At 43.5% G+C, this 25,422-nt stretch overlaps 2 protein-coding genes across 2 annotated transcripts in view; one reads left to right on the top strand and one right to left on the bottom strand.

The window, feature by feature from the left end:
- Window positions 1-8,977, bottom strand: il20ra (interleukin 20 receptor, alpha). Its single transcript, XM_056294179.1, has 7 exons — window positions 8,749-8,977; window positions 3,045-3,168; window positions 2,494-2,702; window positions 2,014-2,189; window positions 1,702-1,846; window positions 1,094-1,230; window positions 1-906 (listed from the first exon to the last, which is right to left on the bottom strand). The coding sequence occupies exons 1-7, from the start codon at window positions 8,795-8,797 to the stop codon at window positions 1-3; spliced, it is 1,746 nt and encodes a 581-aa protein (XP_056150154.1). The 5' UTR covers window positions 8,798-8,977.
- An 8,376-nt stretch (window positions 8,978-17,353) lies between these two features.
- med23 (mediator complex subunit 23) overlaps window positions 17,354-25,422 on the top strand; it is a 45,497-nt gene continuing 37,428 nt past the window's right edge. Inside the window, exons 1-10 of the mRNA XM_056295190.1 lie at window positions 17,354-17,483; window positions 18,179-18,210; window positions 18,547-18,634; window positions 19,405-19,529; window positions 19,753-19,864; window positions 22,398-22,496; window positions 22,687-22,788; window positions 23,095-23,164; window positions 23,540-23,652; window positions 24,133-24,228. Of these exons, the coding sequence (XP_056151165.1) occupies window positions 17,433-17,483; window positions 18,179-18,210; window positions 18,547-18,634; window positions 19,405-19,529; window positions 19,753-19,864; window positions 22,398-22,496; window positions 22,687-22,788; window positions 23,095-23,164; window positions 23,540-23,652; window positions 24,133-24,228 (888 nt within the window). The 5' untranslated portion in view covers window positions 17,354-17,432. The remainder of the gene's footprint in view (window positions 17,484-18,178; window positions 18,211-18,546; window positions 18,635-19,404; window positions 19,530-19,752; window positions 19,865-22,397; window positions 22,497-22,686; window positions 22,789-23,094; window positions 23,165-23,539; window positions 23,653-24,132; window positions 24,229-25,422) is intronic.

The following is a 25,422-nucleotide window of genomic DNA, read 5'->3' as shown; positions in this document are numbered from 1 at the left end:
TCAATGTGCTGTGTGGTGTAAGGGGAAAAATGATGTACTCTCTCTTTCTGTCCCCTCCCCTGGCCCCCGGTCTAACACGCCATCCATACCTCCTGTCAACATTCCTCCCATCTCTGTCATCCCTTCCATGCTCTCTCCCTCTCGCCCCTTCTCTGTCTGTATTTGTAGTAGTAATGGGATGTAGAACACACCTGTATTGGGGTCTTTCTTTAAAAATATACCAGGACATACTCTATCCTCCTCTTTCTCCATCTTTCCCTCTTGCTCTCTCATGACATCTACCTCTGTCTTACCAAAAAGAGGGTTTCTCCATGTTTGAGACTGCTCCTTTATGAAGGTGGGTACCCATAATGATGTTGGGGCCTGTGCAAACTTGCACATATCTGTCTTTATTTCTTTCAGTGTGTTTGTCTTTCCATGTGTACTTGTTTGTGAGAGGTAGGGGTTGGCCTGAGGTTTGTAACCTTCAGCAGAACAAAGACTCTCTTCTCTCCATTCTTCGCTCTCAATCCTCTCTCTCGTTCCTTCTCTCCTGTGTCTGAATCCATCTAAATGTACCCCCTCTGGCTGTTGCTCCCACCTCTCATCTCGTGTTCCACCAAATCTCCTGTCTATCTCTTCCTCCTCTGTGTCGTGGGCCATGCCAACAAATCCATAGCCCATGCTCTCCACCTCTGAAAAGTCATTTCCCACAGCTGCATCGGGCTCTGGGGAGCTCGAAGTCCTCTGGGGGGCGTAGCTCAGCAAATCAGGGAGAATAGGGATTGGTGGTTGTGGCTTTTGGAAAGTGGTGTCTGGTTCGCCGGTATTGGTGACCAGCAGATCATCATTGTTAACGCTGATGAGGATGAGATTGAGATTCTCTGGACAAAAAGTCAAAGGAGGGGACTTTTGTGGATTTAGCTCCTGTAAGATAGTGGGGTGGGAAAAAAAACACTAAATCCTCAAGTTTTGAGACAAATGCACATCAACTATATGGTCTCTCCAGTCTGGAAGCTAAGGGGTGAGTTCTGTGAGTAATGTATAAGCCTTTATTAACTGGTTTGCTTTATCCCTTCGGTAAAATTAAGTCATGAGGGCATGAGTGAGTTACCAGTATAAGTGGCCACTTTTGTCCTTTTGCACTCATTGAGCGATGCAGAAGATAGCCAGACACCCCCAGCATACACAAGCACAGTGATGGGATGACAATGCCCACCACCATCTTCTGCATCTCACCAATTACGGGATCTGAATACAGATGTAGGAAAGGACACAACACAGTAGAGGAACATATTACATACATGAGTTTAAAAAAAAAACTCACACCAACATTTATGTTCACATCGGTGCAAGAAGCACAGAAAAAAACCCATGAAAATTAAAGCAAAAATTACATGTACTTGCAGTTACTGTAGACATATGGCCCACAGTTGATCACAAAGTCCACAGATACAAAAAACTGATAGACACATGTTAAATATGCCTCACAGCTCATGCACATAAACTCTGTTTCTCACTCTCTGTTTTGCTTCCTGCTCTGTCACATTCCTATCTATTTGTCGAATGGCAAAACCTTCCCCGAAAATTCCTGAAAGTTTACACCCACACACACGCACACGCACACACACACACACACACACACACACACACACACACACACACACACACACGCACACACACACACACACACACACCATGCATGCATGCAGCCATACATACCCGGAGGTGTGGTGATGCAGTCCCAGGCAGATGGTTGACACCGAACAGGCATGGAGAGGAATCTGGTCTTGGCAGAGAAGCAGTACTCCGTGTCATATTCCATGAGACCATATTTATACTGACTGGATGCAAAAGTGATGTACTGCTAAACACACATACACAAAGACACACACACATTTGTGTTCACTCACCCAGAGATAACAGATTAGATGAAAAATTGGTTCTGTGGTCCGTCTTGATCATTTAAGTGTGCATGATTTAAAGTAAATAAATGAAACCATCTGTTTCGTAACATGGAAAAAGTCTACCCACCGTCTGGTTATGGCGTGTATTGTGGACAGAGAGATTGTAGGACATGTGGGGGTAGAGTATTGCCATAGAAATTTCTGGGTTGTGGTTATTAGGCTGATATCTCATTGGCCCCCTCAGAGTGAAGATGGCACTGTTCCCCTCCATCACAAAGGAAACCAATGGGGGGCCAAAACTCGCTGTGAGAAACAATATTGGTGATGCAAAAATATCGTTTCTATACTGTGCATGTTAATAATAATAATAATAATAATAGTAATAATAATAAGAATAATAACTTTATTTATATAACACTTTTCTAAAACAATGTTAAGTGCAAGAAAAGTCGTTTGGCGTCAACCTAAAAGCATCAGCACCTATACCTAGACATTGTTATTCAGAAAGCATTTTATAAAATTCGTTCAATCTTCTCCAGCTTGTCTGTAGGTTTTTATGTAAAGGATATCGAAATCCTGTTTCTAGCAGAATATAGCTCCAACTTACTGTCAGACTTTGGGTCGAATCTCCTCTCTGTCACCATCCATTTGGAGGATCTTTTCTTCACCACCGCTCGAACCCTGGCATAGTAGCCCTGCTCCAGATCCTGTGTTTCATTGGTCAGATCACACCAGGTCCACTCTATATCTTTACACTGCTGCACCACTCTCCAGTACACCTGTCTTTCTCCGCTGCCTTCAAACCTGTCTCCATAGCTAGGGAAGAAAGCATAGACCCACATAAGAGAGGAAGGACACTTGTTTGAAATCCTGCATAGATGAGCGAAGATACAACACTGCAACATGCCTTTAGGAGCTGGTGAGCATCCTTTAAGCAAGGCATAAATCAAATAAGAGTAAAAGTAGCCCTATCTATCTACCTATCCATCCATCCATCTATCTATCTATCTATCTATCTATCTATCTATCTATCTATCTATCTATCTATCTATCTATCTATCTATCTATCTATCTATCTATCTATCTATCTATCTATCTATCTATCTATCTATCTATCTATCTGTCTGTCTATCTGTCTGTCTATCGATCTTTACTTACATGGCATACTGCACTGTAAAGTGTACGTTTTGTTGCGTGTCATTCTCGGGATACCAATGCAGCACATTCCTCAGATTCATGGAAGAGAAAAACACTTTGCCAGGGCTGGAAGGTGAACAAGAGACTGGAGAGACAGACACAAAGGCAAACAGCAGAGTGGAGAAAAACAGACAGTGAGACAGAGAAACTGAAAGAGAGACAGTAAAAACTGTGCTTCCTGATTACAATAATATAAGGTATATTGTAACTGTGTGTAATGTGCATGAAATGTGCTTGTCCGAAGTCTGATTGTTCTGCAAACCTATCAAACACACATACATACACACACACACTGACACAAACAAACAAACCCACACACTCCATATAAATATGTATTTCTATTCTGAACTGAGAAAGAATTCTATGAATTACTATTACGACTGTGATCACTATTCCTATGATATTACTGGGGGCCAAACTGTGAAGCTGTGTAGGCACCCTAAATGTTTCTACCTTTCCTTATTATTATTCTTTCTCATCTTTTTCTGCAACCGTAATCCTGGAGATGCTTTGGTACAGGATTAAGAACATAGGTCACCAATAGTACCCTCCATGGAAGAGAAGACTGGAAGCCAAGATCAAAGCAGCATGGAGAAATGTTAGCCAATTAACAGAGGTGCACAAAGGTGTGATGAAAGACAGGCCCTGGTTGAAGAAGTACAACAAGATGTCCATAAGTGAGGCCCTGGAAACTGCCAAACAAAGGCTCACAGCACTGGCTTCCAGGCTGAAGAGATATAATAGAGAAGCAGAAGCCAAAAGAGTAAATGGCCTGTTCCTCAAAGAAGCATCCAAAGTGTACTCCCATCTGCAGAGTAACAAGAGAACAACATCTGACCCACCCAAAGCAGTGACTGAGTGATACTGGAAGGATATATCGGAAAAGGAGGCATCACACAACACCGATGCCCAGTGGCTGGTGGACCTAAGAGCAGACCATAACAGACCATACTAATATCCCAGAACAAGAAGGGGTTATCATTACAGTGGCCAACATCCAACGAGTCTCAAGTATGAAGAGCTGGACTCCACCAGGTTCTGACACAATTCACACCTACATGCTGAAGAAGCTAATGGCAATCCATGAAAGCCTAGTGACACAGATGAACCAGCTGCTAACATCAGGGTCTCACCCTGAATGGCTAACACAGGGGAGAACAATACTGATCATGAAGGACCCCACAAGAGTACAACACCTTCAAACTACCGGCCAATAACCTGCCTCTCCTCAACATGGAAGATCCTGTCAGGCATCACAGCAGCTAAGCAGAATGGGCACATGAGTTAATACATGAGCGAAACTCAGAAAGGAATTGGGAACAACACCAGAGGGTCAAAGCATCAGCTACTGGAGCAGTCACCCAAGACTCTAAGACCAGATGGACCAACATGAACACAGTCTGTATTGACTACAAGAAAGCCTACAGTTTAATGCCTCACACAGATACTGGAGTGCTTGGCACTATACAAATGCCAACAGGACACTAATACCCTTCGTCAAGAACTCAATGCAGCAGTGGAAAACAACATTAGAGGCCAATTCAAAGATAATCACACAGTTACCATCAAATGTGGCATATACCAAGGTGATGCACTATCCCTTTGCTGTTCTACATAGGCCTGAACCTGCTCAGTCAGATCATCACAAAGAGTGGATATGAATACAGGTTCAGAAGTGGAGTTACCATCAGCCAACTCCAATACATGGATGACAATCAAGCTGTATGCCAGGAATGAGCGAGACATTGACTTGCTTATCCACCTCACCATGATCTACAGCAATGACATCGGGATGTCATTCAGACTGGTCAAGTGCAGTTGAATGGTGGCAAAAAGAGGAAAGGTGGTAAGGACTGAAGGGGTTGAATTACCAGATGGCAGGATAACAGACATAGAGGACAGTTACAAGTACCTGTGTATTCCACACGCAAATGGAAACCACGAGGAGGCGGCAGGGAGGTCAGCTACAGCCAAATACCTCCAGAGAGTAAGGCAGGTCCTGAGGAGCCAGCTCAATGGGAAGAATAAGATCCAAGCCATCAACACATATGCCCTACCAGTCATCAGAAACCCAGCTGGAATAATAAGCTGGCCAAAGGAGGAGATAAAGGCCACAGATATCAGGGCACAGAAACTCCTCACAATGCACACAGGATTCCACCTGAAGCCCAGCAGCCTGAGACTGTACGATAAGCGAAAAGATGAGTGCCGAGGGGTAGTGAGAGTCAGAGCCACTATCCAAGATGAAACAAGGAACATCCATGAGTACATCAGAAAGAGGGCCCCCCAGAATGAACTGCTGAGTGAGTACCTCAGGCAGCAGAAAACAGAGAGTGGGGAGGAAGAAGAAGGTATCATGGATGACTAAGCCCCTCCATGGGATGTACCATCAACAGATAGAAGACATGGCTGATATCAAGACATCCTACCAGTGGCTAGAAAAGGCTGGACTGAAGGATAGAACAGAGGCTTTGATCATAGCAGCACAAGAACAGGCACTCAGCACCTGATCGGTTGAGGCAGGGGTCTACCATACCAGACAAGACTCAAAATGTAGGCTGTGCAAAGATGCCCCTGACACAGTCTGGCACTTAGTAGCAAGGTGTAAAATGCTAGCTGGGAAAGCGTACACTGAAAGGCATAACCAAGTGGCTGAGATAGTGTACAGAAATATCTGTACTGAATACAGACTGGAAGTCCCCAAGTCCAAATAGGAGACATTGCCAAAAGTGGTTGAGAATGGCAGAGTTGAGATCCTGTGAGACTTCAAGTTCCAGACTGTCAAACAGGTGCTGGCTTACCAACCAGCCATTGTGGTGGTCGACAAGGAACAGAAGACAGTAAGTAGTAAGTAGTGATCAATGTAACAATCCCAAATGATGGCAACTTTAGGAAGAAAGAGCATGTGAAGCTAGAGAAATACCAATGGCTGAAGGAAAAACTAGATCAGATGTGGAAGATTAAATCCACAGTAGTCCCGGTGGTAATAGGAACACTGGCAGCTGTTACCCCCAAACTGGAAGAGTGGCTCCAGCAGATGCCAGGAACAACATCTGAGGTCTCTGTCCATAAGAGTACAGTCTTAGGAACAGCTAAGAAGATACTGCGCAGAACCCTCAAACTCCCAGGCCTCTGGTAGAGGACCCGAGCTTGAGGAAGACACACACCACCCAAAAAAAAAAAGAGTGAGAAGGAGATTTTTTTTCTATCTATATAATAATTTGAAAACAATTTCACCGCCACAAAGTTAGCTCAATCTTTATCAAACTTGGCACAGATGATCTTCAGACCAAACTTCCAAAAGTTGTCCGATGGGTTTTTGATTTTTGAAACTGTTCGTCTGTCACCTACAATCAATTCACCGGCAAAGCTGCCAAAGGCATATCTCAACAATGCTTTGATGCATTGACACCAAACTTGGCATATGGACTAAGGTTGCCTTCCTGAGGTTGTGTGAGGGCAGAGTTCCCTGCTGGACTGTTTGGCTCCCTCATGGCTGCTTGCAGCTATATTTATATCTATGGTTGTATTGTTAAATTATGCTATGACAATATTAAAAAAAAACATTGGGCCTCATTCATCAATCTTTCATACGTACAAATTTGTTCTTAAACACCCATGGAATTTTTTAGCGCTGAGGTTTGTCTCAGAGACCAGTATAGAACCTGGATAACCCCTGAATTTAGACACCAGTTGGCTGACATTGATGTCTTTGCAAGCCTGTGGAATGGCTCGTTGCAAGAGGTAGACAATAGATGTTAGGGGGAAGGAATTACAAATAACTATGCTGCATGATTTGGTGAAAAATTCATATTGTGTTTATTGTGGACAATCGCGATACAATAAACAAATTTGGAAATATGCAAATAATAAGAATTTGTTGTGTTGCCACGACATGTAGCGACTTTCATTTTGCATGTTTTATACAGTACCACTCTCTGCTCAATATCATTGAGCTTGAATCCAAAATATCGCCATATAACAGGTAGCTTTTTTTTTGCCACCAGTTCATCGGCGTTAACCTGCCTGTTGTCATCTGTATCCATTTTTCCTTCTTTCTGGTCTGCACACAGCACAGCAGATCGTCATGTGACCGTAGACTGGACACGCTGCACTGCCTCAACAGAGACTGATTGGTCGTCTCTTAATTACAGGCGTAGATATGCAGACTGCACACAAACAGACGTTCACACACGCACATTTTATTATTCAATTAAATCGCAGCCTTTTGCAGTTATATAATTGCACAGGCTGACATCACGATTGCTATTAGATCAATCGTATTAGATTAATCGTGTAGCATTACAAATAACCATCAGGCTTTGCTTCTGACAGCCAGACAGACAATATTGAAAGCTTAAAAAAAATCCATGGGTGTGTAAGAACAAATTGCTATGTACGAATGATTGATGAATGAATGAGACCCATTTTAGTTTATGCTAATAAAACAGCTTTGAACTGTACTGAACTGACACAGAGAGACATAGACAAACAAAGAAGGGCCGCTGTTACAGTATTCTTAACGAACTTGTCTGTCTGCTAACCACACGGTCCCACAAAACTGCCTTTCATATCACACAGATGTGTCACCTTTAAACCATTGTTGTTTTTCTTCAATATTATGGCCCAGGTTCCCTAATCACATGTTTGGCTGTTCTTGTGTGTTCCCAGATAATAAAACTTTTGTCTATGAATTAACTATGCATTAGCTGCTCGAATACTACAAGAAGATTATGAGTTAAATGTGAATTCTGCGTATATAACACAACGTAATGGAAAATGACACATAAGAAACTTGAGCAGCGGGACCTATTTCAACCTGGATCCAGGTCCATTCGTTGCTAGTGCTCCTCACATTAGTCTACCGCTATTCTTATCAAGGAGACACAAGGGTACACTGCGCATACACGACTGACTAGAGAAACATTAGACCCAGCAGTCTCCAGAGAGAAAAGTCTCATTGTAATTTTACTGCATGCAGTCTAAAGAATAGTTTAATATTAGAACAATCATGATTATTCAATACTTTGCATAGCTCCCTGTTTTACTTATAGTACCAGTTGCAACAATTAAACCTATATTTTTTTCCAATTTATTTATTTGTTTATTTTATTTTATTTTGCCAAGCACACTTAAACAACCTTAAAATTCACTTATTCTTCACCCCGGGGCTTATCTGCTACAGTGAAATACAAATAAATCCGGCTAAATCCATGCCAAGTGGAGATTTTATGAGCATCCTTTGCCAGCACCTGACCAGGTCTGGTGAACAACAAACCGTGAGTCTGTGTCCTGCTTCAGGATTACTACCTGAGAATGAGAATAAGTCATTACATTACATTACAGTCATTTAGCCGACGCTTATATCCAAAGCGACTTACAATAAGTGCATTTAACGCAGGAAATCAGGAGAACTACTAGTCATCAGAGGTCCTAAGTGCGTCGAATAAAGTTGTTGTAAAAAGGTGTGTACGCACGCGGGCGCGCGCGCACACACGTATGGCACTCACCAAAAAACTCATCAGCACACCCAAAACTGTTAACTGTTAAGATTTAGGAAGAAATACGTTGAGAAAAAAACTAAAAGTAGGCCCATTTGTAGTTAGAAATGAGTCGCGGTAATGACATAGTTAGTAGCGACGAAAAGTAGCTCAGTGTAACTTACCTTTACTGCTTACAACCGCGAGGTGCAGCATAACAACTATCCTCCACATCTCTACGTCTCCACACGGCACCGTTCATACCTACACCTCTAGAGAGGAGCTCCGGTCTTTTCTCTACATCTGGGAGCCTGAATGTCTTTTTTTCTTTCTTCTTTCTTTCTTTCTTTCTGAACGAGTCTAGTGCCTTGCCGCTGCAGCTACAGCATGTCCGTCACGTCACATCGTGGCAGCGGCAGGAGCCAGCATACCGACGACCGACTTGTAGAGAAACAGGTTTCCGTTTCCCCAGGCGGAAGCGACCTGACCGACCTGCTACTGCGCTTTGCACCTGGCCGACGGCAGGCTGGAGTAGACGTTGTCCTTTCAACCACAGGCAGACACGGTGCGGCATAACAACAACAACAACAACAATAATAATAATGTCAAAACTCCATGCATTAAAATGTATTGCAATGTGCTTAACATGTCAAAGAGCACAGGTAAAAAGTACATGTACTCATTATCCTTGGGGATTTTAACGGAGCAAACCTCAGTCACGAACTTCCAAAATACAGACATTTTAAATGTCCCACCAAGGACAAAAACACTTCGGATTATTGCCACACAATATTAAAGGATGCCTATCGCTCTGTCCCCCATGCAGCCCTGAGCCTCTGAGGATCACTGTCTGATTCATCTTATCCCAACCTACAGGCAGAAACTAAAATCTGCAAAGCCTGTGGTTAAAACTGTGAGGAAATGGACCAGTGAGTCAAAACTGGAGCTCCAGGCCTGCCTCGACTGCACCGACTGGAGTGTTTTTGAGGCTGCATCTACAGACCTGGACGAACTTACTGACACTGTGACATCTTACATCAGCTTTTGTGAGGACATGTGTGTGTGCCCACCAAAACCTTCTAATAAGCCCTGGTTTTCAACCAAACTCAGGCAACTTCGACAGGCCAGACAGGAAGCCCACAGGTATCAAGATAGGATCCAGTATAACAAAGCCAGAAATAAACTATCAAAGGAGATCAGAGTGGCAAAAAGGTGCTACTCTGAAAAGATGAAAAACAGGTTTTCTGCCAACGACCCATCATCAGTCTGGAGAGGTTTGAAAGACATTACCAACTACAGGGGACCACCCCCCCCCCCCCCCCACACACACACACACACACACACACACACTGCAGGGAATCATCAACTGGCGGATGACCTAAATGGGTTTTACTGCAGGTTTGAAAAATAAACTTTCACACCCTTCACCCTCTCCAGCCACAATACACAACCAACTGCACTCCCTGTAGGCCACTCTCCCCTCCCCACTGAACCCCCACCGACACTCAGGATCTGTGTTGAGGACGTGGGCCAGCTCTTCCAGAGACAGAAGAACAGGAAGGCACTGGGCCTGGATGGCGTGTCACACTCCTCTCTTAAAGTCTGTGCTGACTAGCTGGCCCCCATTTTCACACTGATCTTCAACAGATTACTGGAGCTGTGTGAAGTCCCCTCCTGCTTCAAGAGCTCCATTATCATCCCGGTCCCCAAGAAACCCCATATCACAGGACTAAATGACTACAGGCCCATTGCCTTAATGTCTGCGGTCATGAAATCCTTCAAGAGAATGGTGTTGGCCCACCTGAAGGAAATCACAGGCCCCCTGCTCAACCCCCTGCAGTCTGCCTACTGAGCAAACAGGTATGATGCAGTCAACATGGGATTGCACTACATCTTCCAACACCTCGACTCCCCAGGGACATACGTAAGGGTCCTGTTTGTGGACTTCAGCTCAGGATTCAACACCATCGTCCCAGATATCTTCCACTCTAAACTCACACAGCTTGATGTACCAGCCCCCATCTGCCAGTGGATTAAAAACTTCCTGACAGACTCCCAGCTGGTGAGGCTGGGGAAAATCACATCCAGCACCCAGACAATCTGCACTGGTGCCCCCCAGGGATGTGTGCTCTCTCCTCTACTCTTCTCCCTCTACACAAATGACTGCACCTCAGGTGGCCCGTCTGTTAAACTCCTGAAGTTTGTGGACGACACAACCATCATTGGCTTTATCCAGGATGGTGGCAAGTCTGCATATAGACGGGAGATTGATCAGCTGGCCCTCTGGTGCGGCCATAACAACCTGGACCTCAAACTTTTATACATTTTTCTGGGAAGATATAAAAGAACTGTTATTTAATGCCCCAGAAGAATGTATTGAAAACAATAATTTAATGTCGACCATGAAGCAAGGTATTATCACTTTGTTACCTAAACCTGTTAAGGACAAAATATTTCTTGATAACCTGAGACCAATAACTTTATTGAATGTGGATTACAAATTATTTATGCATATTATTGCCAGTCGGATGAAAGCAGGTGTAGGACAGATAAATGAAACTCAGACGGGGTTTCCTAAAGATAGGTCTATACATGATAACGTTAGGCTTGTTCTTGATTTACTAGATTATAATTATTTGATTGAAGAAAATGGTTTCATAATGCTTTTAGATTTTTACAAAGCCTTTGATTTAGTTGAACATCCATTTATAATAAAGTCTTTAGAATATTTTGGCTTTGGTTCAAAATTTATAAAGGTAATTAATATGATAATGACATTAATAGTTCAGTTGTTCTCCTTAAAGAAACATCTAAAAGATTTGAGGTTAAACGAGGGCTTCAACAGGGTAGTTCTTGCTCCCCTTTATTATTTATTTTAGTTGCAGAATTGTTGGTTATTTTTAAAAACAGTCCAGACATTGAGCCTTTAAGTGTGCTAGGCAATCATCTGGTTATAACTCAGCTGGCAGATGATACTACCATCTTCCTCAAGAGGTCAGAACAGATCCCTCTCGTAATCAAGAAGATAGATGAGTTTTCGAAAGGATCTGGACTACACTTAAATTTTAAAAAATGTGAACTAATTGCTATACATGACCATCCACTAATGGATTTGTATGATATTCCAAAGAGTCCTCCACTCTTTGAGAGACTTGCATGGACCTCAGCCTCTTCCTTATATTTCTCAGCCTCTCTTCGAGGAACGTAGTGGCTGGCCGGTGGTTTCGTCCCTTGGCATACCATGTGTCCTGCAAACACAAACACCTTCATCATTGTGCTCATCATTAATTTAATGAATACAAAGTCATCTGTCATTGATACCAACGAATCAACCTTTTAAGGGGGTTGGGGGACAAAATAAGGCAATAGACTGATCAAGTTAACCTGATATTGCTGATACTGATATGCTACCTCCATGTTTGAACTAATGAACTGACAGCTAAACCCTGCAATGTTACTTAGTCTATCCCCTTTGTGAAAACTTCCAATTAGCATTCATAAAAATTAAGGGAAAGTTGTGCATTCCATGCTAAAAAAAAACAAACAAAAACAAAACAACCCAGCGGCTGGGTAAAACAACCCAGTGGCTGGGTAAAAACAACCCAGCAGCTGGGTAAAGACAAAAATAACACAGCAGCTGGGTAAAAACAACCCAGCGGCTGGGTAAAAACAAAAACAAAAACAACCCAGCAGCCGGGTAAAAACAAAAACAAGTGAACATGACGGGTAGGAGACCTGTAGTAATTTTGGGGGGAATGGCCATGGGGATGTGGAGGGGAGCGAGAGTCTGAGTATGTGGGTTGTCTGTAGTGAGGAATGGGGGAGGGTGAGAGAGGGCCATGAGAGTATGTAGCATGACTAGAATGGGAGGAGCGCTCTATAGGGTGAGACTGGCGCTCCTGAGAAGGACAGCGGCCAGGGGAATTAATGTGCTAGGCCTTGGGGGATGTGTAGTGGGCAGTGAGAGGATGGTGGCCATGGGTAGACTCACCCTTGCAGTAGGTGGGGGAGTGGCGGCGGTGACGGGAGTAGAAAGAGCCATCATAGCCGGGAGGCTGGTGAGGGACAGAGTGGGTTTGCCATCACCCAGGAGAAGTATGACATCTAGGAGGAGAGTGGTCATCATATGATGAAGGATGTCGCCGGGATCGGTGAGATGAGGCACAACAGTCTGATGAGCCGCACTGGAGGTGGGCATCACCTGGTGGGTGGTGGGTGGCATGACGGGTGGTGTAGTCAGCTGCGCAGGAATGATGTTATGGATGCAGAATCCCAGACACCTCCCGACGAAGGCTGAAGAACTGCTGTGAGAGTTGATCCAGTCGGTCGTCATCCGCAGTCTTTGCTTGAGAGTGGCGTAAGGCCTTAAAATCAGCTCGAAGTTCAGCAATAGCAGCCGTTAATTCAGCAATAAGTATTGAAGCAGGATTGGGTGAGGTGTGGTGATCAACAGTCACTGGCATAACAGAAGAAGGAGAGACTATACTAAGGGCCAACTGACCTCTTTCACACTGTGTTGCAACTTTAAGAGCAGCCTCCAGGGTGAGCGCACCATGCTCATGGATTTTGAGCTGGAGTGATGGGTCTAATCCAGTAACAAAACGCCTAAAAACTCCAGAGCTTTTGGCTTGTTGATCATAGTCAGGAAAAGCTTCAGTTACCAAGGTTGTCAGTCCAGCAGCATAGACAGCAAGGGGTTCCTGAGGTATGCAAGGGCATGCATTGAGATACGTCTGGAACGTGGCTATGAAGGGCAGTCTATTAAAAAACTGTACTCAAACTAGCTTTGACTGAGGCAATAATGCCTCAGACAGTATTCGATAAATCCGTCCCAGAATGACGCAGGCATCTTGCTTAGGAGCTGGTCGACATGGGATCCACATCTCAACTTGTACCCGTTTGGCCCTTCAAGTGTCCCGAGCATTTCCACCAGAGACTGGATGGACAGGGTGAAGAAGTTAAAGGCTTCAGTGCCATCAAACTTGATGGTAGGGGAGTTGAGGATGGAACCTAGCTCTGAATGGACAAGCTTTCAGGGTTGACTGTATTTGTTTTGCAAGGCTTGCATTGCAGTGGTATAAGGCCGAGGGTCATACATGTAGGCCTTTGCTAGGTGGAGGGCACCGGGGAGCTTCAAGTGGCCGAGAAGCACTTGGTACTTATACTGTTCAGACCGGTGTCCGTGGCCCATCAATTATCCAAGGCCATCTTGAGTAGAACAAAGTCCCTTTTGCAGTCATGCTCGAAGATTGGCAGCATCGGCTGGGGGATGCCGTAAGGAGAGGCAATCAGTGCCTCTAAACCTGGATGCAGCATCTCTAAACCTGGATGCTGGGGATGCCCTGATGTAATCTGTGGCGGGATAGGAGACATGTGGGCCGCAGCAGAACTCATGTGTTGGTATGGTTGAGCTGCAGTAGAGGTGGTCACATAGTAGGTAGGACTCTGCACTGCAGTGGGTCCTGTGGCATGATACTGCTGGGTCTGGATACCAGGCGTAGATACAAAAAGTTCGTGTGACCTTGTGGGAAGCTCGGTGGGAGCAGGCACAATGGGAGCAGGGTACAACAACACAGGGGCTGCAGCGGAGGTTGACATCGCTTGTGCTGGAGGGTGCATCACTGCAGTGATGACGGCGGGATGAGCCGGCGGGAATGCATGCTCTGTGGTATGGTAAGAGCACTAGAGGCACGGGTGTCACTGCATGGTACTGCAACCCAGTTGGAGGGTAAGTCAGCTTAGATAATGCTGGCAGCACGGGAGAGGGTGCAGAGTGTAGATGAGTGATGGATTGATGTGGTAAGCCTGCAGAAGCATTGGCGGATGGAGCATTCGTCACTGGTAGAGAGTGTGTTGTTCGTCCGTCGCAGCGACGAGGACCATCTAGTCATCCTGTAAGGGCCAAATTCTGTGGGTGCAAAGATGGCTGGTTAGTCCAATCTGCGCCCTGAATGTTCTTTGGCAGTGTGGGCATGGGATAGTGGGAGTAGCTGGAGGGTTGCTGGCACAGTCTTTCCTGGCCTGCCTGCGGCTCTCTGCTGCAGCAATCCTGGCAGCCTCATATGTGTTTGCACCATTTCGGATAGCTGCATGCCACTCTCCTCTGTTCAAAGCTTTCTGTTCCCATGTATCGTAATTGATGGTGAAGGCCTTTAACGAAAACTTCAAGGTGTCTTTGAAACGCTTGTTTTGACCACCATAGGAGCATTTGCCTTGCTTGAGTTCACCATATAACAGTTTCTTTGGGAGCCGGTGGCCTGGCATGCGAACTACATGGCCCACCCAACAAAGCTGTGATTGCATGAGGATGTTGTGTATACTTGGCAGTCTTGAGAGAGTGAGGACCTCTGTGTCAGGGATCTTGCCATACCACTTTATGCCAAGAAGTTTTCTGAGGCATGTGGTGTGAAAGTGGTTTAGTGTTTTTGCATGGCATTTGTAAACTGTCCATTTTTCACAGCCGTAAAGCAGTGTGGTGACAACTATGGCCCGATACACTTTAAGTGTTTTGTGTCCTGGGTGATGCCTCTCCTGGTCCACACATTCTTGTGGAGTCTGCCAAAAGCAGTACTTGCAAGTCATGCGGTCATCTCTTCATCAGTGGTGACATATCTGGAGAGAGAACTTCCCAGGTAAGGGAATTTGTCGGTAAAGAGTAGAAGCTCCTTGAATATGATGCACTACTATGTGGTCCCTCCATCTCTGGTTCTTGGAGGAGTGAGGTGACCAGCTTGGCTACCTGAAGTTCTTTCTCCTTCTTCAGTCGACTCTGCCTGTCAAGTTGTTTGGCGATAGCTTCCCGTGCGTCTTGTGCCTCCTACTGTAGGCGTTGTGCTTCTTCTTGTGCCGCCTGCTGTTGGCGTTGTGCTTCCTGGGCCTGGGCGTTAAGGTGCTGACACTCCAAATCAGCCTTGTAGTCTTCTAGGACCCGGCACTGTAACTCCTCGAGCTCCAGGTGGTGGATATTCTCCTGAAGGATTGCTTCCTGGACTGGTGACAGAGCATGTTGGCGGTATACACCCACAGATGAACGAAGGGAGCCAACACTGGACCTGGTGGCAGTCCTAGGAATCGACTGACGTGAAGACCTACCTCAGATGGAGCCCTTGCCTCACTCGCCAGGCATCTGGATGGGATCGACTGATGTGGGTGCTCACTCCTCATAGATAGGGCCCTCATCTCTCTAGCCCGGTGCTGTGATGTGTGGGATAGAGCCTTTGGAGGTTCATCTTGTAGTTGAGGTTCATAGCCCACCTCGAAGTTGCGTAGGTGGCATGGTAGGTGTCGCTCACTGTGGGGATGAGCCGATGTCTCTGTGGTATCCTGGTCTGCCATAGCGTCTTGAAGGAACTCCATCCGGCTTGAAGGACCAATATAACAGAGGTCTAGCGCCTCTACAGATGCACTGAATAGAGCTGGCGAACACTATGGTGGTGTGACTCCGGTTAGAGAATCACGGAGGCAGAGCTTCAGTTTGAGGATATTTATTCGAAGAATGTGGTTGTGTCTGTCATTGACACACAATTTCCTCGAAATGGAAGAGGCAAACTCTTGCTCACTAGCAAACAGACAGACTGAGACAAGCTGGTTAGAACCGGAAAGGCTCTGTATTTCTTAAAGGGCCAGTAACCTTACCAGTAAACTGAAGTGAGTGCATAATACTAGTAATACTAGCGGGAGCCAAACTAAACTCCTCATCTTGACAAGGGCTTTCCAACAACAATAATCAAAACATTAATACAACATTGGCGGCACGGTGGCGCAGTGGTTAGTGCGGTCGCCTCGCAGCAAGAAGGTCCTGGGTTCGAGCATGTTCTCCCTGTGTCTGCGTGGGTTTCCTCCGGGGGCTCCGGTTTCCTCCCACAGTCCAAAGACATGTAAGTCAGGTGACTTGACCGTAATAAATTGTCCCTAGGAATGAATGTGTGTGTGTGTGTGTGTGTGTGTGTGTGTGTGTGTGTGTGTGTGTGTGTGTGTGTGTGTGTGTGTGTGTGTGTGTGTGTGTGTGTGTGTGTGTGTGTGTGTGTGTGTGTGTGTGTCGGCCCTGTGATGGCCTGGTGGCCTGTCCAGGGTGTCTGCTGGAATAGGCTCCAGCATCCCTGCGACCCTGAGAGCAGGATAAGCGGTGAAGATAATGAATGGATGGATGGATAATACAACATTAACAAAACAATTATCCGAATATGATAGTAACAGTCTCATAATCCTTTTGCGCTTCCCCAGCGCGTAGCTGTCATCAACGACCGTCTTCCCCCGATCGCTACTATATATGTATATATATGTGATAAAAGTGAATGCATTAAAGTTTTTTCTACTATCTTAATTCTATTTTAATACGTCTATCTTAATGTTCCACTCCTCATTTGTTCAGCACTTTTATCTACATCATTGATGGTGTCCGGAAAAATACAAGCTTGTTTCGTGCGTCGCGCGCTCATCAGCTGCTGTTGTGATTCAACAAAGAAAACTGGATGGGAAAGAAAACAAAGAAAACACACATTATACATTGCCCCATGTCACGCTCCTAATTTCGGTGGACAGCAACCAATCAGAGGAGAAAACATTTGTAAAAGGGCCCTTTTATTTATATATATACAATTCCCTCTCACCCCTTTTTCAGATGGTGTGTGCCGTCCTTTACAAGAGGGCTGGGAGTTTGACGGCGGAAAAAGAGAGGATGGCAAATAACGCCTTTTACCAAAAGATGAAGTGGAACCAAGCAGCTTGGCGTGGAGGAGTCCACGGCTTGTTTTTGAGGTTGCACGTTTCTGCACGTCCGGCGTAGTAATACTGTTTCGCACTCAGCGAATGGAGCAACGTTAGAAATCGTGATATGGTCGGATAAAATTTTACATTTAATCGTTAAAACATGGCGCTCTCTATGGAAACGCAGCTACAGAGTATCTTCGAGGATGTCGTGGCAAGTTACGCCTTAAGTTCATTTTCATTTATTTAAATTCACGTTATTTTATAGGGAGTACTTTACCCAATGCGACTGTCTAAGGACAGGATGTTGTATCGCTGTAAAGCTCACTGTGACAAAATTGTAATTTGTGATAACGGGCTATACAAATAAAATTGACTTGCCTTGATGTCACATCTTTGTTTTTCTGAGTGGAATGTGTTATCTACAGAACAGGTATTTCCAATGGGGAAAAAAAAAAAACGCCGAAGGATGAACTTGTCATTATTCTCTATCGTAAATGTTACGTCCATAACGCAAACTCTTGATAAACCACGATTTGTAATTATGTCTCATTTTTAGCCTGTTTTATTTCTAGTTGCATGCATCATAATTCTTTCTTAGCTATGTAACTAGTGGTTCCTGCACACACAAAAAATAGTGGTTCCTGCAACATTTCATGGTACATGAATAAAATAATAATAATAATAAAAAAAAAAAATATTGCCGGCTTCCCCTCCGGGTCAAACATATCCCATCCAAGTCAGTTTGGGGTAAGATACCCTAACTGGAAAAGTGGTTGTAGCTAACAATACTAATTTGTGATACCATCAGTGGAGGAGGTGAGAGAGAAGCAGGTAGAAGAACGACAGAGAGTCTACTTTCCTTTTAACTGGTCTTTACTTTCTCTTATCAATGCTGTCCTCTGGCAGAAAACTGAGATGATTGAAGAGGCTTTTGCTGGGTAAGATGGCCTTTTACAAACTCCCAAACACATCATTTGTATTTTATCATCTGTTTTTAAAACAGATGGTGGCTATATTGTTATAAATGCCAATATTGTAATATTATTATGGATGCCATTTTTTAACAGAGTACTTAAGTGACACAAAGTAGGGGTGATAAATATAAGAATTAGAGCCAGCCTATTTCTCTGCTCCTCATTTGGGGCATGTAATAATTAAGATGAACTGTTTAAGTAAATAACAATGTACTTTCTGTTGATTTATTTCTCCACCTAAGGTGGGAGAATTAACCCATCTCCTTGTGCCCCCCCCACACACATGCTTCTTTGTTTTAGAATGTTTATGGACACTCCAGAGGATGAGAGGACAAAACTGATCAGTTGTCTAGGGGCCTTCAGACAATACTGGGGCACGCTGCCGCAGGTATGTATGTATGTGTGTGTGTGTGTGTGTGTGTGTGTGTGTGTGTGTGTTTCTATCAATACAGATGCAGGAAAAAAAAAGTTTCAATACATAGCAGTACAAGCCTGTTTCATGCCATAAGCAATCATCAGCTGTAATATCAGATGTAATCATACACACACACACACACACGCATGCATGCATGCAAGTGATGACAAATTCGCAAGATTTCTCTGCTTGCCTACCTTACTGATTCTTATAACTGATAGTGTCTTTGTGCATGCTCAATAATCCAGGTAAGGAAATCACAAAAACTTTAATCAGTTCATCTGGACACAACATTTGATGAAGCGTTTCTCCCAATAAACGTGTGCAGATGAACTGATTCAGCTTTCTGTGGCGTCACTGATGGTGTAATATAGTTGGTTCTCACACTCTTTGAAGTTTCTTTTGGGAGTCATTTAAGGTAAAAAGTAGTGCTTCTGTTGCCCACTGCAGGTATGCAATGCATACTACATGGCCCATTCATGACTCATGAACCATTCAAATATGAAATCTGCTTGGTCAAAGTAATATTTCTCTTTAGCACACTTTATTTTTAACACTAAATACACACACATCAGACTGTTAATTGTTTAGTTTTACACAGCCCACATTCTAACATGGCAAAGCTATGAACCATAAATATTTTACAAAAGAGACTGCCAGTTGTTGATTAGTTGTTGATTAGTTGTTCCTGACATAGAATCTGTTATTTCCATTGCTGCATAAAAGCTTTCTTTTTGTCATAGGAGTCCCATGACCAGTGTGTTCAGTGGATCGTGCGCTTTGTTCACAGCCAGCACAGCCCCAAAAGAATCTCTTTCCTTTATGACTGTCTGGCTATGGCTGTGGAGACCAACTTACTGCCTCCCAGGTACGCACACACAAACACACATATAGCTAGACATAGAGATATACAGAAGTGTACGGATTGACAGATATATTGGAATGGCAGTATTAAACTTTGTAATTCAGAAGTTGGTTTTTTTTTGTATTGGTTTCTGCCCTAAAACATTATCTGTGCTTGTCCTTTACTTTTAAACCACAACTAAATGTCTTTATTTTAATCTTGAAACATATTTGATTATTTTTCCCAGGATGGTTTGTGTAGCGTTGATAAGCTCAGACAGTTTGGAGTGGGAGAGGACTCAGTTATGGGCATTAACCTTCAAACTCATTCGCAAGATCATCGGAGGGGTGGACTACAAGGTCTCTTTTTATCTCAGTTTTTTCCTATGTCATTCTCTCTCACTCATACATGTATGGTTGAGTGAGTTATAGATCCAGCGATATATCCCTTCATCTTATTATTTCACAAGCGTTTCCAGCTATGTCTTGAGTGCATGTGTAGCCCCTCGTCTTTGGTCTGTGTGTTGTGCAGCAGCAAATGACTCGTCAGGATAAAAAGAAAGATCCACTGGCACAGTGTTGTTAATATCTTGCTCCAGTCCCACTCTTGTCACCAGTCGTGAGAAAAGGGCAATACAGAGTGCTCGTATAGATTTTTCCAGTTAATAATGCATTCTTTGGTATCACACGTACGCATACACATTTCCATGTGGCTAGGATACTTGTCACCAGAACCCATCTTTTACATATCATAGAAAATTAACTTTAAATGCAGCGAGTACATTTGCACAGTATAAACAGTATAACATACCTGGCAATAAAAAGAAAGCTCCGTTGGCACAGTGTTGTTAATATCTTGCTCCAGCCTCTGTTCATGTAAAGCAAATTATATTTAACACTAGTATTAGCTGCTAGTTAGACAATGCTCGTGCGGCAGTTATCTAGCGAGCCTGGGTGCTAGCTAGCAAATTTGCAGAATACCATTCATTTATCTCAATAAAACAATTACAGTAGGCACTTATAACAATTGTGCTTCATCACAAATCATTGCATATACATTCATAAAACACTTAATACGTGTGGATCATATTTCTAAGTGGTTTATAACATTTTGATTCACCAAAACGGGTGGAGCAAAGATTCTACCGACCACTCTCGTCACTGGTCGAGAAAGGGGGCAAGAGTGACGTTTACAGTGATTACAGCCAGTGCCAACTAACACCATAAGAGGGCGCCAGGAATACAATAGAACGTTTCTATAATTGAAGACCATCCCCATGACCCTGAGAGCAGGATAAGCGGTTCGGATAATGGATGGATGGATAGAATATTACTCCTTTGAGAACAATAACATAATATTTTGACGAACTTCAGTGTATTAACATGGAGGTACTTTTTACTCCTGCCACACATATTCAACTTGCATTTATAGCTCTTCTGAATATGCTAGGAGTAAGGCATCCTTCACTTTGATTTTGATAGCATGGTGGATTAATTAGCAAATTTAAAGATATGAAACTAATCTTGTATCTGTTTTCATTGGTAACAGTGATGAGAGAGGGGCTGTGTATAGCACCTTTCCTATGCATCTGCTAATGTTAGCCACTTATAAAGAACCATATAGACAATGTTAACTGCATACTTGTAAGATGCACATGTGTTTGTTATGGTTGTGGTCTTTTTGGAGCCTCCAGAGGAAAGCTCAAACAGAGTTAGTGCAGGGTCAGCATAAAGCTGTAAGGTATCACTCTTAAAGTTACAGTCCTCAAGATTTACATGCAAACAGATGTCCTTCATGATAATTTTCTATTGCTGGCATATTTAAGACAATGGCTAATCTATGAATATTTAACACATAAACATTTTGTAGATTTTCCATGAAAATAATACAGTGCACAGAGTTCTACATCTGTAGCAAAATGCAGAAAAATAGGTCAGGCTGAGTTCAAAGAAGACACAAAGTTGTGGCTAGTAAGCAGATATGGTAGAACAAGCTGTTAAAAGATATTTGCCGGGGCTTCCAGGTGGCGTGGTGGTCTATTCTGTTGCCTACCAACACAGGGATCACCGGTTCAAATCCCTGTGTTACTTCCGGCTCTGTCGAGCATCCCTACAGAAACAATTGGCCGTGTCTGTGGGTGGGAAGCCAGATGTGGGTATGTGTCCTTGTCACTGCACTAGCGCCTCCTCTGGTCAATCGGGGTGCCTGTTCAGGGGGGAGGGGGAACTGGGGGGAATGGCGTGATCCTTCTACGTGCTACGTCCTCCCGGCAAAACTCCTCACTGTCAGGTGAAAAGAAGCGGCTGGCGACTCCACATGTATCGGAGGAGGCATGTGGTAGTTAGACTGCAGTCCTCCCCAGATCGGCAGAGGGGGTGGAGCAGCAACCAGGACTGCTCGGAAGAGTAGGGTAATTGGCTGGATACAACTGGGAGAAAAAGGGGGAAAGTATATTAGAAAAAGAAAAAAAAAGACGTTTGCCAACGGCTATTTCAACATCACTGGCTAAAATCCAAATGAAAACATTATGTTTTTTGATGGGGAAGGTACTGATGTACAAATCGTTCAATTTAAATAGATCTCTAGGATCTGGACTGCTCAGATAGCACATCAATTGCTACCTATCAGCATAGGTGTCACTAAATTTAAAGATGATGTGAGGAGATTTCATATCTTGTACTCTTAAGAAGTAGTATAATGTCATTAGGCAAGGTTACGCAGTACGTAATAGCTGCAGTCCTGCACATTTGCATTTGTAACAATGGTTGTAAACCTGCCTACCTCACTAGTAGATCCCATAAATGTAGCAGACATCCCCATCAATATAGATAAATAATTTTAATGTTTGTGTGTCTTAATGTGTGTGTGCGCATGCGTGTTTGTGTGTCTCAGGGTGTACGAGACCTGTTGAAAGCTGTACTGGATAAAATCCAGACCATACCTATCACCGTCAGCTCAGCTGTGGTCCAACAGCTACTAGCTGCCAGAGAGGTATTATTCTACTCAATCACATCAGTGTTGGAATGTGTTACTTTTTCTTTTTTTTTTCTTTTTTACAAATATTTCAATCAAATTTTGTTACTTTGATGGATCGTTTCAATTTGTTGTTTGAAGGAAATTAATTTTTTTTTCCAATTTTTATGTATTGTTTTTCTCTTGTGTGTGTGTGTCTCAACTTCAGGTAGTTGAATATATATTGGACAGGAATGCCTGTCTCCTGCCAGCTTACTTTGCAATCGCAGAGATCGGGAAACTATATCCTGAGGGTCAGCTTGCACACTGGGTAGGTGTGTGTGGGAGGTGGTTCTATCCTAATAACTGCCTGTCCTGTCCCATCTAAGTATATCTCGATGGAAATGTGATTTATTAAGGCCAGGACACAAGAGGCTGATTTTATTTGTGTGTTTGTGTGTGTCTATTTAATATTCTTGATAACAACTCACTGGGTAGAGATGTTTGTTCCTTTGGTGTGTGTTTACATCTGTTAATTGTGACTATATGCTTAAAACTATGTGTATGCAAACGCATCTGGATGTAACTCTGATTCTGCTTCTTGCCGTTACTCTTTCTTTCTCATTAACCTCTTTAGCTCCTAGGGAGTTTGATATCAGACTTTGTGGACAGTTTCAGACCCACAGCTAGAATCAACTCAATTTGTGGTAAGAGACACTGAAATACTCAGACCTGTACCCATAAGTTGTAAGATCACATCAGTTTTAATTAGCAAAAATGGTCTTCAATAAAGTGAAAGTAAGCCAAACTAATTGTGGGGTTATCTTGTGATAATGTGATTACAGGTGTCTTTTTATATTTAATTTAATTTTTTTTTTAGTCTTTAACTGATGTTGAAAATCAAGAATTCAGCATCTTAATAAGGCAGTATATTCTACTTCGTTCAAGATGGAAAAGATAGTTTTAATTCTGATCCTGGTATATGGATTCAGTATGGTAAATTTTATTGTATGTGTATCTAGTAGATGTGCCTGTCACTTTTTTTGACTTGTACTTGTACGCATTTATGTGTTTGTCAACAGGTCGGTGCAGCCTTTTACCAGTAGTGAATAACAGTGGGGCAATCTGTAACTCCTGGAAATTGGACCCCTCCTCACTATGCTTCCCACTGCGGGGCATGCTGCCCTTTGACAAGGTAATGAGTAGGGCTGTGTATTGGCAAGAATCTGGCGATAACGATACATATCACGATACAGGGGTTACGATTCAATATAATGTGATATATTAAGTTACTGTAAGCAAGGCGATATATTGTAATTTCATAGGCCTGTGTTCCTTGTGTTTATGTTACTTCCTGTCTCAGTTAACGTTGTTACATTGGTGTGGAAGAGTCAAATGGCTGAACATAGATTACAGCACTGCTATCTCACGGTTGGGGGTTTACACACAACACAAAATGAACCACTGTCTGCTATGAATCTTTGCATGTAAACTATTAATTAAAAATTGATAGTGTTTTTGAGACTCGATACACTATCACAAAATATAATATCGCAATACTCAAGTGTTGAGATTTTCTTACAACCCTAGTAATGTGCACACATACCTACACACCATAGTCACACACACATATCCAAAAACACACAGTAACCCTGCATGTGTGTGTTGCTTCTAGGACCTATTTGAGCCCCAGACAGGCCTGTTGCGTTATGTGTTGGAACAGCCGTACTCCAGAGAGATGGTTTGCAACATGCTAGGACTCAACAAGCAGGTAATGCCTCCCCCTCTCCTCTTCCCATGCCTCCTTCTCCTCCCATTCTTTGCTGATCTTTTTTCCTGGCCCCTCCAACCCATCCCCATTCCATCATCTTCTCCCTTTCCTGTTCCTGCTCCTTTATTTTCACGTCTTCTGTCTCAGCTCCTCTCCTCCTCTTGCTCTCCCTCTGCCTTCCTCCCCAGTGTTCTCTGCATTCTCTCCTCTTATCTTTCTGCCGATTCCCGCTTCTTCATCTTCCTGTCCTCCTTTGCATCTTCATTGTCAGTCCTCCTCCTCCAGATCTCCTGCTCTCCCACTCTTCTCTCAAGTTGTTTTCACACATGCACTGCAACCCTGAACTTATCTAGACATTACCTGGAGGAGCTATATGTGAGAACGCAAATGCCCGAATTAGTTGGACTGGACATTAAACAGACTTTATACCCTGCCAGCTCCCTAGTACAAAATCTGTGTAATGTCCAATTTAACCCATGTGAGAATAGAGCAGGTCATTGTCCAGAGTATTCACAGCGAGCAAGTGGGTGTGTTGATGACATCGTGCCAGTCACATGCAGTTGTATGTTTTGTTTTTTTTGTTTGTTTGTTTGTTTTTTTTACTTTGCGTTTCATTGACAGTCATCATTACAGATGAGGTGGTAGCCTCGTCCGTCATCTTCGATGTGCTGTCAAAAAAAGCACTGGAATTTTTGCAGTGTAATTTTTGCATCATGTTATACCTCCTACATGCTCTACTCAGGCGCCACCCCTCGTGTAAACCAAACGGAGTATGTCCAGTAGGTGAGAACACATCTGACATGGATTATCTCCTGTTGGGTTAGACATGTGTGAAAGAGCAACTTAGGACAATGCCCAGACCTGATTCTCCAGACATTGTCTGAAATTCATATGAGAAAACGACTTCAGATTCTATTCCCCTCGTTCTGTTCATCTTGCTGTTCTCTATTCTCTTAATCTTTTCCGCCCCCGGCTTTGCCCTCCTATCCATCTTCTCCTCTTTTATTTTTCCTCCTCCTGCTTATCCTCCTCATCTTGTTCCCCCCTTTCCGACCATCCTCTTTCTCACTCTCTCTGTTTCCATCTCAGTGCTCCTCTCCTCAACCCCTCATTTGCACCGATAACACAGCTATTTAAGACCATGACGGAAAGCCAGCCAATCCTGTGAACTGACCCGTAATGCACTGGTGTTAG

Source organism: Lampris incognitus, chromosome 15, assembly GCF_029633865.1.
Source record: "Lampris incognitus isolate fLamInc1 chromosome 15, fLamInc1.hap2, whole genome shotgun sequence".
Lineage (NCBI taxonomy): Eukaryota > Metazoa > Chordata > Actinopteri > Lampriformes > Lampridae > Lampris > Lampris incognitus.
This window is presented reverse-complemented; position numbering and strand designations above follow the sequence as displayed.

What these genes read in the sequence shown, in the direction of transcription:
- il20ra (XM_056294179.1), bottom strand. Translation starts at nt 8,797, where the DNA reads ATGTGGAGGATAGTTGTTATGCTGCACCTCGCGGTTGTAAGCAGTAAA. An exon ending in ATTCGACCCAAAGTCTGACA is followed by an intron (nt 2,190 to 2,493) that starts GTAAGTTGGAGC and finishes TGTTTCTCACAG; the next exon opens with CGAGTTTTGGCCCCCCATTG. An exon ending in AAAAGTGGCCACTTATACTG is followed by an intron (nt 907 to 1,093) that starts GTAACTCACTCA and finishes ACTATCTTACAG; the next exon opens with GAGCTAAATCCACAAAAGTC.